This window comes from Nerophis lumbriciformis, linkage group LG02, assembly GCF_033978685.3.
Source record: "Nerophis lumbriciformis linkage group LG02, RoL_Nlum_v2.1, whole genome shotgun sequence".
Taxonomy (NCBI): Eukaryota; Metazoa; Chordata; class Actinopteri; order Syngnathiformes; family Syngnathidae; genus Nerophis; species Nerophis lumbriciformis.
The window spans coordinates 71,974,740-71,992,500 of NC_084549.2; the positions used below are offsets into that span (position 1 = coordinate 71,974,740).

The window sequence follows — 17,761 nt, forward strand, 5'->3', positions numbered from 1 at the left end:
TCTCACGAAGGGTAGAAATACAAGAACACGCACACACACACACACACACACACACACAAACACACACATTCTTATATTTGTTACCTTCTTGAGACCTCCAAAAAAATGCCGACCTCTTTAGGACCACCCTTTCTAGATATATAAAGATTTATATTTACAACATTAATAATATATACAAACTATGCAAATATTAAAAAAGTAAGCTTTTAGTGATTTTTTTGTTATTTTGAATTTTTTGGAACCATGATTGCGGTCCTAACTTGGTCACCGGTCCTCACATGGACGGTACTTTTGCTTGTTGATGTCTCAAGGAGGGTAGCAATACAAGAACACACACACACACACACACACACACACACACACACACACACACACACACACACACACACACACACACACTACACACACACATTCTTATATTTGTTACCTTCTTGAGACCTCTGAAAAATGCCTACCTCTTGGGGACCACCGTTTCCAGATATATAAAGATTTGTATTTACAACATTAATAATATATACATACTATGCAAATATTAAAGAAGTAAGCTTGGTGTCTCCAGAAGGGTAGTAATACAAGAACACACATACACGTATTCTTGTATTTCTTACCTTCTTGAGACCTCCAAAAAATGCCTACCTCTTTAGGACCACCCTTTCTAGATATATAAAGATGTGTATTTACAACATTAATAATATATACAAATTATGCAAATGTAATAAAAGTAAGCTTTTAGTGATTTTTTTGTTATTTGGAATTTTTTGGAACCATGATTGCGGTCCTAACTTGTTCACCGGTCCTCACATGGACGGTACTTTTCCCTGTTGGTGTCTCAAGAATGGTAGAAATACAAGAACGCAAACACACACACACACACATACACACACACACACACACAAACACACACACACACAAACACACACACACACACACACACACACACACACACACACACACACACACACACACACACACACACACACACATTCTTATATTTGTTACCTTCTTGAGACCTCTGAAAAATGCCTACCTCTTTGGGACCACCCTTTCCAGATATATAAAGATTTGTATTGACAACATTAATAATATATACATACTATGCAAATATTAAAGAAGTAAGCTTGCTGTCCCAAGAAGGGCAGTAATACAAGAACACACACACACACATACATACATTCTTGTATTTCTTACCTTCTGGAGACCTCCAAAAAATGCCTACCTCTTTAGGACCACCCTTTCTAGATATATAAAGATTTATATTTACAACATTAATAATATATACATACTATGCAAATATTAAAGAAGTAAGCTTGGTGCCCCAAGAAGGGCAGTAATACAAGAACACACACACACAAACACATATTCTTGTATTTCTTACCTTCTTGAGACCGCCAAAAAATGCCGACCTCTTTAGGACCACCCTTTCTAGATATATAAAGATTTATATTTATAACATTAATAATATATACAAACTATGCAAATATAAAAAAAAGTAAGCTTTTAGTATTTATTTTTTTATTTTCAATTTTTTGGAACCATGATTGCGGTCCTAACTTGTTCAATGGTCCTCACATGGACCTTCTTGAGACCTCTAAAAAATGCCTACCTCTTTGGGACCACCCTTTCCAGATATTTAAAGATTTGTTTTGGCAACATTAATAATATATACATACTATGCAAATATAAAATAAGTAAGCTTGGTGTCCCAAGAAGGGTAGAAATACAAGAACAAACACACACACACACACATATTTTTGTATTTCTTACCTTCTTGAGACCTCCAAAAAAGGCCTACCTCTTTAGGACCACCCCCCCCCCCCCCCCCCCCCCCCCACACACACACACACACACACACATTCTGGTATTTCTTACCTTCTTAAGACCTCCAAAAAATGCCTACCTCTTTAGGACCACCCTTTCTAGATATATAAAGATGTATATCAATCAATCAATCAATCAATGTTTATTTATATAGCCCTAAATCACAAGTGTCTCAAAGGGCTGCACAAGCCACAACGACATCCTCGGTATAGCCCACATAAGGGCAAGGAAAAACTCACCCCAGTGGGACGTCGATGTGAATGACTATGAGAAACCTTGGAGAGGACCGCATATGTGGGTAACCCCCCCCTCTAGGGAGACCGAATGCAATGGATGTCGAGTGGGTCTGACATAATATTGTGAGAGTCCAGTCCATAGTGGATCCAGCATAACAGTAAGAGTCCAGTCCACAGTGGGGTCAGCAGGAAACCATCCCGAGCGGAGACGGGTCAGCAGCGCAGAGATGTTCCCAACCAATATACAGGCGAGCGGTCCACCCCGGGTCCCGACCCCGGACAGCCAGCACCCCATCCATGGCCACCGGATCTGTGTGTCTTCCCCTCCACAAGGGATAGGGGGGAGCAGAGGAGAAAAGAAAAGAAACGGCAGATCAACTGGTCTAAAAAAAAGGGGGGCTATTCAAAGGCTAGAGTATACAAATGAGTTTTGAGATGGGACTTAAATATTTCTACTGAGGTAGCATCTCTAATTGTTACCGGGAGGGCATTCCATAGTACTGGAGCCCCAATAGAAAACGCTCTATAGCCCGCAGACTTTTTTTGGGCTCTGGGAATCACTAATAAGCCAGAGTTCTTTGAACGCAGATTTCTTGCCGGGACATATGGTACAATACAATCGGTAAGATAGGCTGGAGCTAGACCGTGTAGTATTTTATACGTAAGTAGTAAAACCTTAAAGTCGCATCTTAAGTGCACAGGAAGCCAGTGCAGGTGAGCCAGTATAGGTATATATATATAGGTATATATGTATATAAAGGTGTATACAGTATAGGCGTAATATGATCAAACTTTCTTGTTCTTGTCAAAAGTCTAGCAGCCGCATTTTGTACCAACTGTAATCTTTTAATGCTAGACATAGGGAGACCCGAAAATAATACGTTTGATAATATACACAAACTATGCAAACTATGTGATTTTTTTTATTTATTTAGAATTTTTGGAACCATTATTGCGGTTATAACTCGCAATAATGGTAATTATAACTCGTCCACCGGTCCTCACATTGATGGTACCTTTCCCTGTTGGTGTCAAACACACACATTCTTGTATTTGTCACCTTTAAGAGGCGTGTTTTCGAGCACACGTCACAAAGTCTTACCTTCACATTGTGCTGACTGACCCTAACGTTGACCTCCCAGGTCTCGCCTGGTAAATGTAAGCGGCGGTGACATCACAGGCACAACAAAGGCGGAGGTCACCACCGTGTGACATTGCAAACACTCTTATGATACAATGACACACACACTCAACACACACACTTTATTAGTTGGTGCAACGTCTGCTGTCTGCTTCGCTCAACACTGCAGACATCAAACAACCCCCCCCCCCCCCCCCCTACACACACACACACACACACACACACACACACTCACACGCGGAGTGGGCTGTTGCAAGAGTGGATATTGAGCGGCGGAGGTGAGAAGTGAGATAAATGGTGCAGGAGGAGATGAAAGCCTGCCGGACAAGAATCCACCGCCCCGAATAAAGATGCACTCCACAAGCTTCGCCCCGCGCTCGTCCGGTTTATGCTTTTCTTCCATCACTCCCGCTGCACCGCTTGCTCTTTGCAGCGGTGGGCTCGCTCGCCTTCCGTTTGTTGACGGTCTTGTCTTTTGACGAAAGTTGCAAGTTGAGTCGAAACACGAGGTGAATCTTCCTGAAGGCGCCCTCGTCCAGCATTTAAGATAGCCGGCAATCAGCGGTGCTTGTTTACAGTTAGCAATTAGCCACTGTAAAAAAAAAATAAAAAAAATAAAATAAAAATAAAATAAAAAAATTAGCCACGCTAGTTTCCAGTTAGCAATTAGCGATGCTAGTTTCCAACGAGCAACTAGCGGCGCTAGTATTCCAGCTGGCAATTAGCAGCGGTAACTTGCTATTACCACGTTAGTTGCCAGCTAGCAATTTGCCTGCTATTTGCCAACTAAAAAATTGGACTGCTAATTGCCAGCTAGTAATTTGCATGCTCATTTCCAGATAGCAATTTGCCTGCTAATTTCCAGTTAGCAATTCGCCTGCTAATTGCCAGCTGGCAATTCGCCTGCTAATTTCCAGTTAGCAATTTGCCTGCTAGTTGCCAGATAGCAATTTACCTGCTAATTTCCAGTTAGCAATTTGCCTGCTAGTTGCCAGATAGCAATTTACCTGCTAATTTCCAGTTGGCAATTCGCCTGCTAATTTCCAGTTAGCAATTTGCCTGCTAGTTGCCAGATAGCAATTTGCCTGCTAATTTCCAGTTAGCAATTCGCCTGCTAGTTGCCAGATAGCAATTTGCCTGCTAATTTCCAGTTAGCAATTTGCCTGCTAGTTGCCAGATAGCAATTTACCTGCTAATTTCCAGTTGGCAATTCGCCTGCTAATTTCCAGTTAGCAATTTGCCTGCTAGTTGCCAGATAGCAATTTGCCTGCTAATTTCCAGTTAGCAATTCGCCTGCTAATTGCCAGCTGGCAATTTGCCTGTTAATTTCCAGTTGGCAATTTGCCTGCTAATTGCCAACTAGTAATTTGCATGGTAATTGCCAGCTAGCAATTTGACTGCTGGTTGCCACTTAGCAATTTGACTGCTAATTTCAAGCTAGCATTTGCCTGCTAATTTCCAGATAGCAATTTGCCTGCTAGTTGCCAGTTAGCAATTTGCCTGCTAATTTCCAGTTGGCAATTTGCCTGCTAATTGCCAACTAGTAATTTGCATGCTAATTGTTAGCTAGTAATTTGCATGCTAATTGTCAGCTAGCAATTTGCCTGCTAATTTCCAGTTAGCAATTTGCCTGCTAGTTGCCAGTTAGCAATTTGCCTGCTAATTTCCAGTTAGCAATTGCCTGCTAATTTCCAGCTAGCAATTGGCCTGCTAATTTCCAGTTGGCAATTTGCCTGCTAATTGCCAACTAGTAATTTGCATGCAAATTGCCAGCTAGCAATTCGCCTGGTAATTGCCAACTAGCAATTTGCCTGCTAATTTCCAGTTAGCAATTTGCCTGCTAATTTCCAGTTGGCAATTGGCCTGCTAATTGCCAACTAGTAATTTGCATTCTAATTGCCAGCTAGCAATTTGCCTGCTAATTGCCAGCTAGCAATTTGCCTGCTTGTTGCCAGTTAGCAATTTGCCTGCTAATTTCCAGTTAGCAATTGCCTGCTAATTGCCAGCTAGCAATTTGCCTGCTAATTTTCAGTTGGCAATTGGCCTGCTAATTGCCAACTAGGGATTTGCATGCTAATTGCCAGCTAGCAATTCGCCTGCTAATTGCCAGCTAGCAATTTGCCGGCTAGTTGCCAGTTAGCAATTTGCCTGCTAATTTCCAGTTAGCAATTTGCCTGCTAAGTTGCCAGATAGCAATTTGCCTGCTAATTTCCAGTTAGCAATTTGCCTGCTATTTGCCAGCTAAAAAATTGGACTGCTAATTGGCAGCTCGTAATTTGCATGCTAATTTACAGTTAGCAATGTGCCTCCTAATTGCCAGCTAGTAATTTGCATGCTAATTGCCAGCTAGCAATTCGCCTGCTAATTGCCAGCTAGCAATTTGACTGCTAATTTCCAGTTGGCAATTTGCCTGCTAGTTGCCAGCTAGCAATTCGCCTGCTAATTTCCAGTTAGCAATTTGCCTGCTAATTTCCAGTCAGCAATTTGCCTACTAATTTCCAGTTGGCAATTTGCCTGCTAATTGCCAACTAGTCATTTGCATGCTAACTGCCAGCTAGCAATTCGCCTGCTAATTGCCAGCTAGCAATTTGACTGCTGGTTGCCAGTTAGCAATTTGACTGTTAATTTCAAGCTAGCAATTTGCCTGCTAATTTCCAGATAGCAATGTGCCTGCTAATTGCCAGCTAGCAATTTGCCTGCCAATTTCCAGTTAGTAATTTGCCTGTTAATTTCCAGATAGCAATTTGCCTGCTAATTTCTAGTTGGCAATTTGCCTGCTAATTGCCAACTAGTAATTTGCCTGATAATTTCCAGCTAGCAATTTGACTGCTGGTTGCCAGTTAGCAGTTTGACTGCTAATTTCCAGCTAGCAATTTGCCTGCTAATTTCCAGTTGGCAATTGGCCTGCTAATTGCCAACTAGTAATTTGCATGCTAATTGCCAGCTAGCAATTTGCCTGCTAATTGCCAGCTAGAAATTTGCCTGCTAGTTGCCAGTTAGCAATTTGCCTGCTAATTTTCAGTTGGCAATTTGCCTGCGAATTGCCAACTAGTAATTTGCCTGCTAATTGCCAGCTAGCAATTTGACTGCTAATTGCCAGTTAGCAAGTTGCCTGCTAATTTCCAGTTAGCAATTGCCTGCTAATTGCCAGCTAGCAATTCGCCTGCTAATTTCCAGTTGGCAATTTGCCTGCTAATTGCCAACTAGTAATTTGCATGCTAACTGTCAGCTAGTAATTTGCCTGCTAATTGCCAACTAGTAATTAGCATGCTAATTGCCAGCTAGCAATTTGACTGCTGGTTGCCACTTAGCAATTTGACTTCTAATTTCAAGCTAGCAATTTGCCTGCTAATTTCCAGATAGCAATTTTCCTGCTAATTGCCAACTAGTAATTTGCATGCTAATTGTCAGCTAGTAATTTGCCTGCTAGTTCCCAGATAGCAATTTGCCTGCTAGTTGCCAGATAGCAATTTGCCTGCTAATTTCCAGTTAGCAATTTGCCTGCTAATTGCCAGCTGGCAATTTTACTGCTAATTTCCAGCTATCAATTTGACTGCTAATTTCTAGTTGGCAATTTGCCTGCTAATTGCCAACTAGTAATTTGCATGCTAATTGTCAGCTAGCAATTCGCCTGCTAATTGCCAGGTGTCAATTTGACTACTGGTTGCCAGTTAGCAATTTGCCTGCTAATTTCCAGTTAGCAATTGCCTGCTAATTGCCAGCTAGCAATTTGCCTGCTAATTTTCAGTTGGCAATTTGCCTGCGAATTGCCAACTAGTAATTTGCCTGATAATTGCCAACTAGTAATTTGCCTGATAATTTCCAGCTAGCAATTTGACTGCAGGTTGCCAGTTAGCAGTTTGACTGCTAATTTCAAGCTAGCAATTTACCTGCTAATTTCCAGATAGCAATTTGCCTGCTAATTGCCAGCTAGCAATTTGCCTGCTAGTTGCCAGTTAGCAATTTGCCTGCTAATTGCCAACTAGTAATTTGCATGCTAATTGTCAGCTAGTAATTTGCATGCTAATTGTCAGCTAGCAATTTGCCTGCTAGTTGCCAGTTAGCAGATGGCCTGCTAATTTCCAGTTGGCAATTTGCCTGCTAATTGCCAACTAGTAATTTGCATGCTAATTGTCAGCTAGTAATTTGCATGCTAATTGTCAGCTAGCAATTTGCCTGCTAGTTGCCAGATAGCAATTTGCATGCTAATTTCCAGTTGGCAATTTGCCTGCTAATTGCCAACTAGTAATTTGCATGCTAATTGTCAGCTAGTAATTTGCATGCTAATTGTCAGCTAGCAATTTGCCTGCTAGTTGCCAGATAGCAATTTGCATGCTAATTTCCAGTTAGCAATTTGCCTGCTAGTTGCCATATAGCAATTTGCCTGCTAATTTCCAGTTGGCAATTTGCCTGCTAATTTCCAGTTAGCAATTTGCCTGCTAGTTGCCAGCTGGCAATTTGCCTGCTAATTTCCAGTTAGCAATTTGCCTGCTAGTTGCCAGCTGGCAATTTGCCTGCTAATTTCCAGTTAGCAATTCGCCTGCTAATTGCCAGCTGGCAATTTGCCTGCTAATTTCCAGCTGGCAATTTGCCTGCTAATTGCCAACTAGTAATTTGCATGGTAATTGCCAGCTAGCAATTTGACTGCTGGTTGCCACTTAGCAATTTGACTGCTAATTTCAAGCTAGCATTTGCCTGCTAATTTCCAGATAGCAATTTGCCTGCTAGTTGCCAGATAGCAATTTGCCTGCTAAATTCCAGTTAGCAATTTGCCTGCTAGTTACCAGATAGCAATTTGCCTGCTAATTTCCAGTTGGCAATTCGCCTGCTAATTTCCATTTAGCAATTTGCTTGCTAGTTACCAGATAGCAATTTTCCTGCTAATTTCCAGTTGGCAATTCACCTGCTAATTTCCAGTTAGCAATTTGCCTGCTAGTTGCCAGCTAGCAATTCGCCTGCTAATTGCCAGCTAGCAATTTGCCTGCTAATTTCCAGTTAGCAATTGCCTGCTAATTGCCAGCTAGCAATTTGCCTGCTAATTTTCAGTTGGCAATTTGCCTGCGAATTGCCAACTAGTAATTTGCCTGATAATTTCCAGCTAGCAATTTGACTGCTGGTTGCCAGTTAGCAGTTTGACTGCTAATTTCCAGCTGGCAATTTGCCTGCTAATTGCCAACTAGTGATTTGCATGCTAATTTCCAGTTAGCAATGTGCCTGCTAGTTGCCAGATAGCAATTTGCCTGCTAATTTCCAGTTAGCAATTTGCCTGCTAGTTGCCAGATAGCAATTTGCCTGCTAATTTCCAGTTGGCAATTCGCCTGCTAATTTCCAGTTAGCAATTTGCCTGCTAGTTGCCAGATAGCAATTTGCCTGCTAATTTCCAGTTAGCAATTCGCCTGCTAATTGCCAGCTGGCAATTTGTCTGCTAATTTCCAGTCAGCAATTTGCCTGCTAATTGCCAGCTAGCAATTCGCCTGCTAATTGCCAGCTAGCAATTTGACTGCTGGTTGCCAGTTAGCAATTTGACTACTAATTTCAAGCTAGCAATTTGTCTGCTAATTGCCAGATAGCAATTTGCCTGCTAATTTCCAGATAGCAATTTGCCTGCTAATTTCCAGATAGCAATTTGCCTGCTAATTGCCAGCTAGCAATTTGCCTGCCAATTTCCAGCTAGCAATTTGCCTGTTAATTTCCAGCTAGCAATTTGCCTGCTAATTTCCAGATAGCAATTTGCCTGCTAATTTCTAGTTGGCAATTTGCCTGCTAATTGCCAACTAGTAATTTGCATGCTAATTTCCAGTTAGCAATTCGCCTGCTAATTGTCAGCTAGCAATTTGCCTGCTAGTTGCCAGATAGCAATTTGCCTGCTAATTTCCAGTTAGCAATTTGCCTGCTAGTTGCCAGATAGCAATTTGCCTGCTAATTTCCGGTTGGCAATTCGCCTGCTAATTGCCAGCTAGCAATTCGTCTGCTAATTTCCAGTCAGCAATTTGCCTGCTAATTGCCAACTAGTAATTTGTATGCTAATTTCCAGTTAGCAATTCACCTGCTAATTGCCAGCTAGCAATTTGCCTGCTAGTTGCCAGCTAGCAATTTGCCTGCTAATTTTCAGTTAGCAATTTGCATGCTAATTGCCAGCTAGCAATTCACATGCTAACTTCCAGTTAGCAATTCGCCTGCTAAGTGCCAGCTAGCAATTCGCCTGTTAATTGCTAGCTAGCAATTCATCTGCTAATTTCCAGCTAGCAATTCGCCTGCTAATTGCCAGCTAGCAACGGGCCGCATGTGGCCCGCGGGTCGTATTTTGCCCAGGTCTGCTATCGGCATACCTTAGTGAAATGTCTCCTCTTTAGTTTCGGGCGTACATTAGGCTGCTAATCATGCTCGACTTATGTCCACCAGTACAACCATTGCTAGTGTTGGTTGTAGTTGGTTTTAGTTTTAGTTTTCTGATAAGTACTGACAATAACCATATGACTGCCATTTGTTGTGATATTATATGGACGCACTTCTTCCTGAAAATAGCCTGATTTCTGTGTAAAATGTGTTGCTTAGAGATTTGTTGTTGTCGGGGGGTGGGGCGGGGGGCGTGGTTGGAGGCGTGGTTAAGATATATATATATATATATATAAGAAATAGCTGACTTTCAGTGAATTCTAGCTATATATATATATATATATATATATATATATATATATATATATATATATATATATATATATATATAAATAAAATAAATACTTGAATTTCAGTGTTCATTTACAAACTTATAAAGATCACATGGATATTATTCAGTGAGTTGATTCACCAAAACTAACCTGTTATACAGGAGGAAAAAGCACACAGGACGTTTTAATTGTTCACAGACTGGTCGCGCTCATCACAATGACAAGACACTTCCGGTCTGCAGGTGATAGCATTCAATTGGGAAGAAACGCCCTACTGCCCCCTACTGACCAATGTGAATACTGATAAATGTGTAATGACAGCTCCAAAAACGAATTCAAACCACAAAATAAAATAAATAAATCAACACAAAAATGTGACACATTATGGGTGGGTCACATATGCATGTACAGTAGATGGCAGTATTGTCCTGTTTAAAAGTGTCACAACATTGCTGTTTACGGCAGACCAACTGCTTTACGTTAGACACTGTTGTTGTGTGTTGTCAACACGTCACTCAGGTCCGCCTGAATTTCGGGAGTTTTTCGGGAGAAAATTTGTCCCGGGAGGTTTTCGGGAGAGGCGTATGAATTTCGGGAGTCTCCCGGAAAATCCGGGAGGGTTGGCAAGTATGATTTATGGTCCCAGCACCTCAACTCCTAGTGAGAGGCAGTGGAAGTTTGAAGTTCCTTGGAGCTGGATCCGGCTGCATATCTTGCAAACCTCCATCAGGGAGACTACAGGATTTTGACCGTGATTGCAGTACCATTTCTGGCCAGATTATTACATATGGCTCTGTGGGGAGGCTGGGCCGGCAGACCAACTGCGAGGCAGGGCACACCGGAGCCCGCTCCAAGATGGCGGTGAGGAGGCATGGACCCGGGGCGCGCCGGGTTCGACGCCGCGAACCTCAGGTGCGGGAATCGCCCGGCAGAGCGAGCAGATTGAGAGGCGAGAGCTGAAAAGCGACCCGACCTGAACTCAGCTTTACTGAAAAATCAAGAAGTCAAAACCTGCTCGCAGCGATGTCTGTTCTTGATGGTCCTTGGAACCTGCACCACGGCTTGAGTCCGTCACAGGCTCCTTCAAGTCAATAAGTAATAAAGAGGCAGACGTCGGAAAGCTCCCCCTCTCCTCAGTCCGCAGAACGCCTCGGCGTTAGCGAAGTTTCACAATGACAGGGGAATAATTTATTCCTCCGCGCCAATTAATACGCCGCGAAGCTGCCGAGTCAGCCGGAGAAGACTTTTTAAACACAGGCGCTCATTTGCATATCAAAAAGCGCCGCCCGTCTGCCGAGCATTTTCATCTTTTTCCACCGGAATCAGACTTATCAGCGTTTCATCGCCTCACGCTTGTTGCATCTTCTCCACGTTTCTTACTCCTGGCTCTTCTCTCTCGGCAGCTTTACGTCTCCGTGGAGTTTGGGAGGAGGTGGCAGCTGGTGCACGACGGAGTTGTCCCCAACAGATTCTACTGGTGAGCCCCCCCGAACCTCCGCACCTGTGAAAGCACACACTCGCTCTTCTACGGGGGTCCCTGGGCCCTAGGGGTCCCGCAGAGATACTGCAGGGGGAATACTTTCCCTCCACTTACCTTGACGTTTTAAAATAACATCATGAACACATACATAGAAATATTTAATTTATAGCTAGCAATCAGCCATGCTAGTTTCCAGCTAGCAATTAGCGACACAAGTTTCCAGTTAGCAATTACTGACGCTAGTTTCCAGCTAGCAATTACTGATGCTAGTTTCCAGCTAGCAACTAGCAACTTGCAACCAGCTAGCAACTAGCAACTAGCAATTACTGGCGCTAGTTTCCAGATAGAAATTAGCTACGCTAGTTTCCAGCTAGCAATTACTGGCGCTAGTTTCAAGTGAGCAATTACTGACGCTAGTTTCCAGCTAGTAATTAGCGAAACTAGTTTCCAGTTAGCAATTACTGACGCTGGTTTCCAGCTAGCAACTAGCAACTAGCAACTAGCAACCAGCTAGCAACTAGCAACTAGCAGCTAGCAATTACTGGCGCTAGTTTCCAGCTAGAAATTAGCTACGCTAGTTTCCAGCTAGCAATTACTGGCGCTAGTTTCAAGTGAGCAATTACTGACGCTAGTTTCCAGCTAGCAATTAGCGAAACTAGTTTCCAGTTAGCAATTACTGACGCTGGTTTCCAGTTAGCAATTACTGACGCTAGTTCCCAGCTAGCAATTAGCGACACTAGTTTCCAGTTAGCAATTGCTGACGCTAGTTTCTAGCTAGCAATTACTGACGCTAGTTTCCAGCTAGCAATTACTGACGCTAGTTTCCAGCTCGCAATTACTGACGCTAGTTTCCAGCTAGCAATTACTGACGCTAGTTTCCAGCTAGCAATTAGCGACACTAGTTTCCAGTTAGCAATTACTGATGCTGGTTTCCAGCTAGAAATTAGCGACACTAGTTTCCAGCTAGCAATTACTGGCGCTAGTTTCAAGTGAGCAATTACTGACGCTAGTTTCCAGCTAGCAATTACTGACGCTAGTTTCCAGCTAGCAATTAGCGAAACTAGTTTCCAGTTAGCAATTACTGACGCTGGTTTCCAGTTAGCAATTACTGACGCTAGTTCCCAGCCAGCAATTAGCGACACTAGTTTCCAGTTAGCAATTACTGATGCTAGTTTCCAGTTAGCAAATACTGACGCTAGCTTCCAGCCAGCAATTACTGACGCTAGTTTCCAGCTAGCAATTACTGACGCTAGTTTCCAGCTAGCAATTACTGATGCTAGTTTCAAGCTAGCAATTACTGACGCTAGTTTCCAGTTAGCAATTACTGACGCTGGTTTCCAGCTAGCAATTACTGACACTAGTTTCCAGTTAGCAATTACTGACGCTAGTTTCCAGCTGGCAATTAGCGACGCTAATTTCCAGCTGGCAATTAGAGACACTAGTTTCCAGCTAGCAATTACTGACGCTAGTTTCCAGCTAGCAATTAGCGACACTAGTTTCCAGTTAGCAATTACTGACGCTAGTTTCAAGCTAGCAAATACTGACACTAGTTTCCAGCCAGCAATTACTGACGCTAGTTTCAAGCTAGCAATTACTGACGCTAGTTTCCAGTTAGCAATTACTGACGCTAGTTCCCAGCTAGCAATTAGTGACACTAGTTCCCAGTTAGCAATTACTGATGCTAGTTCCCAGTTAGCAATTACTGATGCTAGTTTCCAGTTAGCAATTACTGATGCTAGTTTCAAGCTAGCAATTACTGACGCTAGTTTCCAGTTAGCAATTACTGACACTAGTTCCCAGCTAGCAATTAGCGACACTAGTTTCCAGTTAGCAATTACTGATGCTAGTTTCCAGTTAGCAATTACTGACGCTAGTTTCAAGCTAGCAATTACTGACGCTGGTTTCCAGCTAGCAATTACTGACGCTAAATTCCAGCTAGCAATTACTGACGCTAGTTTCCAGCTATCAATTAGCGACACTAGTTTCCAGCTAGCAATTACTGACGCTAGTTTCCAGTTAGCAATTACTGATGCTAGTTTCCAGTTAGCGATTACTGACGCTAGTTTCAAGCTAGCAATTACTGAAAGCTAGTTTCCAGCTAACAATTAGCGAAACTAGTTTCCAGTAAGCAATTACTGACGCTAGTTTCCAGCTAGCAATTACTGACGCTAGTTTCCAGCTAGCAATTACTGACGCTAGTTTCCAGTTAGCAATTACTGACGCTAGTTTCCAGCTGGCAATTACTGACGCTAGTTTCCAGTTAGCAATTACTAACGCTAGTTTCCAGCTAGCAATTAGCGACACTAGTTTCCAGCTAGCAATTACTGGCGCTAGTTTCCAGTGAGCAATTACTGACGCTAGTTTCCAGCTAGCAATTACTGACGCTAGTTTCCAGCTGGCAATTAGTGACGCTAGTTTCCAGCTAGCAATTAGCGACACTAGTTTTCAGCAGCAATTACTGCCGCTAGTTTCCAGCTAGCAATTACTGACGCTAGTTTCCAGCTAGCAATTACTGACGCTAGTTTCCAGCTAGCAATTATGGACGCTAGTTTCCAGCTAGCAATTACTGACGCTAGTTTCCAGCTAGCAATTGCTGACGCTAGTTTCCAGTTAGCAATTACTGACGCTAGTTTCCAGCTAGCAATTAGTGACACTAGTTTCCAGCTAGCAATTGGCGCTGCTGGTTTCTGGCGAGCAACTAGCAGTGGTTGTTGGCAGCTTGCTATTACCACGCTAGTTGCCAACTAACAATATGCCTGCTAATTGCCATCTAGCAATTTTCCTGCAAATTACCAGCTAGCAATTAGCGGTGCTAGCATACAGCTGGCGATCAGCGGCTGCAGTTGGGAGCTTACTATTACCGCGCTGGTTGCCAGCTAGCGATTTGCATATTAGTTGCAAGCCAGCCATTAGCACGCTAGTTTCTGGCTATTTTTGCGCGACTTATCAGATAGTGATTCTCATGCCCGTTTCCAACTAGCAATTAGTGGCGGTAGTTAGCAGCTTGTCATTACCATGCTAGTTGCCAGGTAGCGATTTGCATGCTAGTTGCCAGCTTGCCCTTTGCATGCCATTTGCCAGCTAGCTATTAGCACGCTCATTTCTAGCTAGCAATTTGCCTGCTAGTTGCCAGCTTTCAATTTCCCTGCAAATTACCAGCTAGCAATTAGCGGCGCTGGCATCCAGCTGGCGATTTGCGGCTGTAGTTGGCAGCTTACTGGTTGCCAGCTAGCGATTAAGTTTCTGGCTATTTCTGCGCGACTTATCAGATAGCGATTCTCATGCTTGTTTCCAACTAGCGGCGCTAGTTAGCAGCTTGCCATTACCATGCTAGTTGCCAGCCAGCGCTTTGCATGCCCGTTGCCAGCTAGCTATTAGCACACTCGTTTCTAGATAGCTATTAGCGCGCTGGTCTCTAGCGAGGTATTTCTGTGCGACCTATCAGATAGCGATTCACGTGCTCGTTCCCAACTAGCAATTAGCGGCGCTAGTTTCCAGCTGGCGATTAGCGGCTGCAGCTTACTATTACCGCGCTGGTTGCCATCTAGCGATTTGCATATTAGTTGCCAGCTAGCGATTAGCACGCTAGTTTCTGGCTATTTTTGCGCTAGCAATTAGCAATTAGCTAGCAATTAGCGGCGGTAGTTAGCAGCTTGCCATTACCATGCTAGTTGCCAGCTTGCCCTTTGCATGCCATTTGCCAGCTAGCTATTAGCACGCTCGTTTCTAGCTAGCAATTCGCCTGCTAGTTGCCAGCTAGCAATTTTCCTGCAAATTACCAGCTAGCAATTAGCGGCGCTGGCATCCAGCTGGCGATTTGCGGCTGTAGTTGGCAGCTTACTGGTTGCCAGCTAGCGATTAAGTTTCAGGCTATTTCTGCGCGACTTATCAGATAGCGATTCTCATGCTTGTTTCCAACTAGCGGCGGTAGTTAGCAGCTTGCCATTACCATGCTAGTTGCCAGCCAGCGCTTTGCATGCCCGTTGCCAGCTAGCTATTAGCACACTCGTTTCTAGATAGCTATTGGCGCGCTGGTCTCTAGCGAGGTATTCCTGTGCGACCTATCAGATAGCGATTCACGTGCTCGTTCCCAACTAGCAATTAGCGGCGCTGGTTTCCAGCTGGCGATTAGCGGCTGCAGCTTACTATTACCGCGCTGGTTGCCAGCTAGCGATTTGCATATTAGTTGCCAGCTAGCGATTAGCATGCTAGTTTCTGGCTATTTTTGCGCGACTTATCAGATAGCGATTCTCATGCCCGTTTCCAACTAGCAATTAGCGGCGGTAGTTAGCAGCTTGCCATTACCATGCTAGTTGCCAGCTTGCCCTTTGCATGCCATTTGCCAGCTAGCTATTAGCACGCTCGTTTCTAGCTAGCAATTCGCCTGCTAGTTGCCAGCTATCAATTTTCCTGCAAATTACCAGCTAGCAATTAGCGGCGCTGGCATCCAGCTGGCGATTTGCGGCTGTAGTTGGCAGCTTACTGGTAGCCAGCTAGCGATTAACACGCTAGTTTCTGGCTATTTCTGCGCGACTCATCAGATAGCGATTCTCATGCTTGTTTCCAACTAGCGGCGGTAGTTAGCAGCTTGCCATTACCATGCTAGTTGCCAGCCAGCGCTTTGCATGCCCGTTGCCGGCTAGCTATTAGCACACTCGTTTCTAGATAGCAATTAGTGCGCTGGTCTCTAGCGAGGTATTTCTGTGCGACCTATCAGATAGCGATTCACGTGCTCGTTCCCAACTAGCAATTAGCGGCGGTAGCTTCCAGCTGGCGATTAGCGGCTGCAGCTTACTATTACCTCGCTGGTTGCCAGCTAGCGATTTGCATATTAGTTGCCAGCTAGCGATTAGCACGCTAGTTTCTGGCTATTTTTGCGCGACTTATCAGATAGCGATTCTCATGCCCGTTTCCAACTAGCAATTAGCGGCGGTAGTTAGCAGCTTGCCATTACCATGCTAGTTTCCAGCTTGCCCTTTGCATGCCATTTGCCAGCTAGCTATTAGCACGCTTGTTTCTAGCTAGCAATTTGCCTGCTAGTTGCCAGCTAGCAATTTTCCTGCAAATTACCAGCTAGCAATTAGCGGCGCAGGCATCCAGCTGGCGATTTGCGGCTGTAGTTGGCAGCTTACTGGTTGCCAGCCAGCGACTAACACGCTAGTTTCTGGCTATTTCTGCGCGACTCATCAGATAGCGATTCCCATGCTTGTTTCCAACTAGCGGCGGTAGTTAGCAGCTTGCCATTACCATGCTAGTTGCCAGCTAGCTATTAGCACACTCATTTCTAGATAGCAATTAGCATGCTGGTTTCTAGCGAGGTATTTCTGTGCGACCTATCAGATAGCGATTCACGTGCCCGTTCCCAACTAGCAATTAGCGGCGGTAGCTTCCAGCTGGCGATTAGCGGCAGTAGTTGGCAGCCATCTATCACAATGCTACTTTTCAGCGAGCTTATCAGATAGCGATCCGCGTGCTAGTTCCCAGTTAGCAGGGGTAGTTGGCAGCTTGCAATGTGCGTGCTAGTTGCCAGGTAGCGATTAGCGCGTTACCTTCCAGCGAGCTATTACTGCGTTACTTGTCAGCTAGCGATATCAGGTAGCTAGTCGCTTACTAGTTTCCAACTAGCATACTAGCTCGCATATTAGCATACATACCCTAATTGAATATTTTATAGTATACGACTACAATATTTTAGTATTGCACAATAACATGGTTTCTTTAGAATATTTACTTTAATTTGGAATTGTTTCGATCTCGTTAAAGCTTCGGGAAGTAATTGCACTTGATGATTCTGCTTGTTTTGTTATCAGACGTACTCGGGAGTCAGGAGGAGGCAGTTCGAGTCCTGCTAAATGATGCATGTCTCCTCCCGTTTTTTGGTGTGCATAATGCACTAACAAGTAGTTTACACACCACGCTCAATATTTGATGGCGCCAAGACATCCCACTCATGAAATATCAAGGCATCAAACGCCGTCCCGCTAACATTTTTTACTCCCGCAAATGGAAAGATCGGAGCTTTAGTGCCTTCTTTTTACGGCCCCCCCTTTGGCCGGAGGGAGGAGGTGATGACTTGTGGGTTGGACGCCCGGCTAAGCACAAAGACACTTTTAATGCACAAACTAATCATGTGACGGTGTCAATACCGTATCAAAGTTAAATACTGCTGGCTGATAGGAAAGATGGACGGCCTCGTTTTTTGGCAGCAGGGGTCTCCGGTTTGATAGCTGCCTCGTCTCGGGTGATCTTTAAAATAAAGTAAATTAAGTCAAAGGTCTTCAAGCTAACATACAAAGAATGTATATGTATATATGTATATGTGAGTGTATTTATATATATATTTATATATATATGTGTTTATAAATGTGTATATATATGTGTGTATAAATGTGTATATATGTGTGTATATATGTATAGG

The 17,761-nt window shown here is 43.6% G+C and overlaps 1 protein-coding gene across 5 annotated transcripts in view; it reads left to right on the top strand.

Moving 5' to 3' along the window:
- LOC133611410 (VPS10 domain-containing receptor SorCS1-like) overlaps positions 1-17,761 on the top strand; it is a 358,768-nt gene that overhangs the window by 177,760 nt on the left and 163,247 nt on the right. For all 5 annotated transcript variants that reach the window (XM_061968164.1, XM_061968155.1, XM_061968172.1 and 2 more), the window contains one exon: positions 11,267-11,340. In XM_061968164.1, the coding sequence (XP_061824148.1) occupies positions 11,267-11,340 (74 nt within the window). The remainder of the gene's footprint in view (positions 1-11,266; positions 11,341-17,761) is intronic.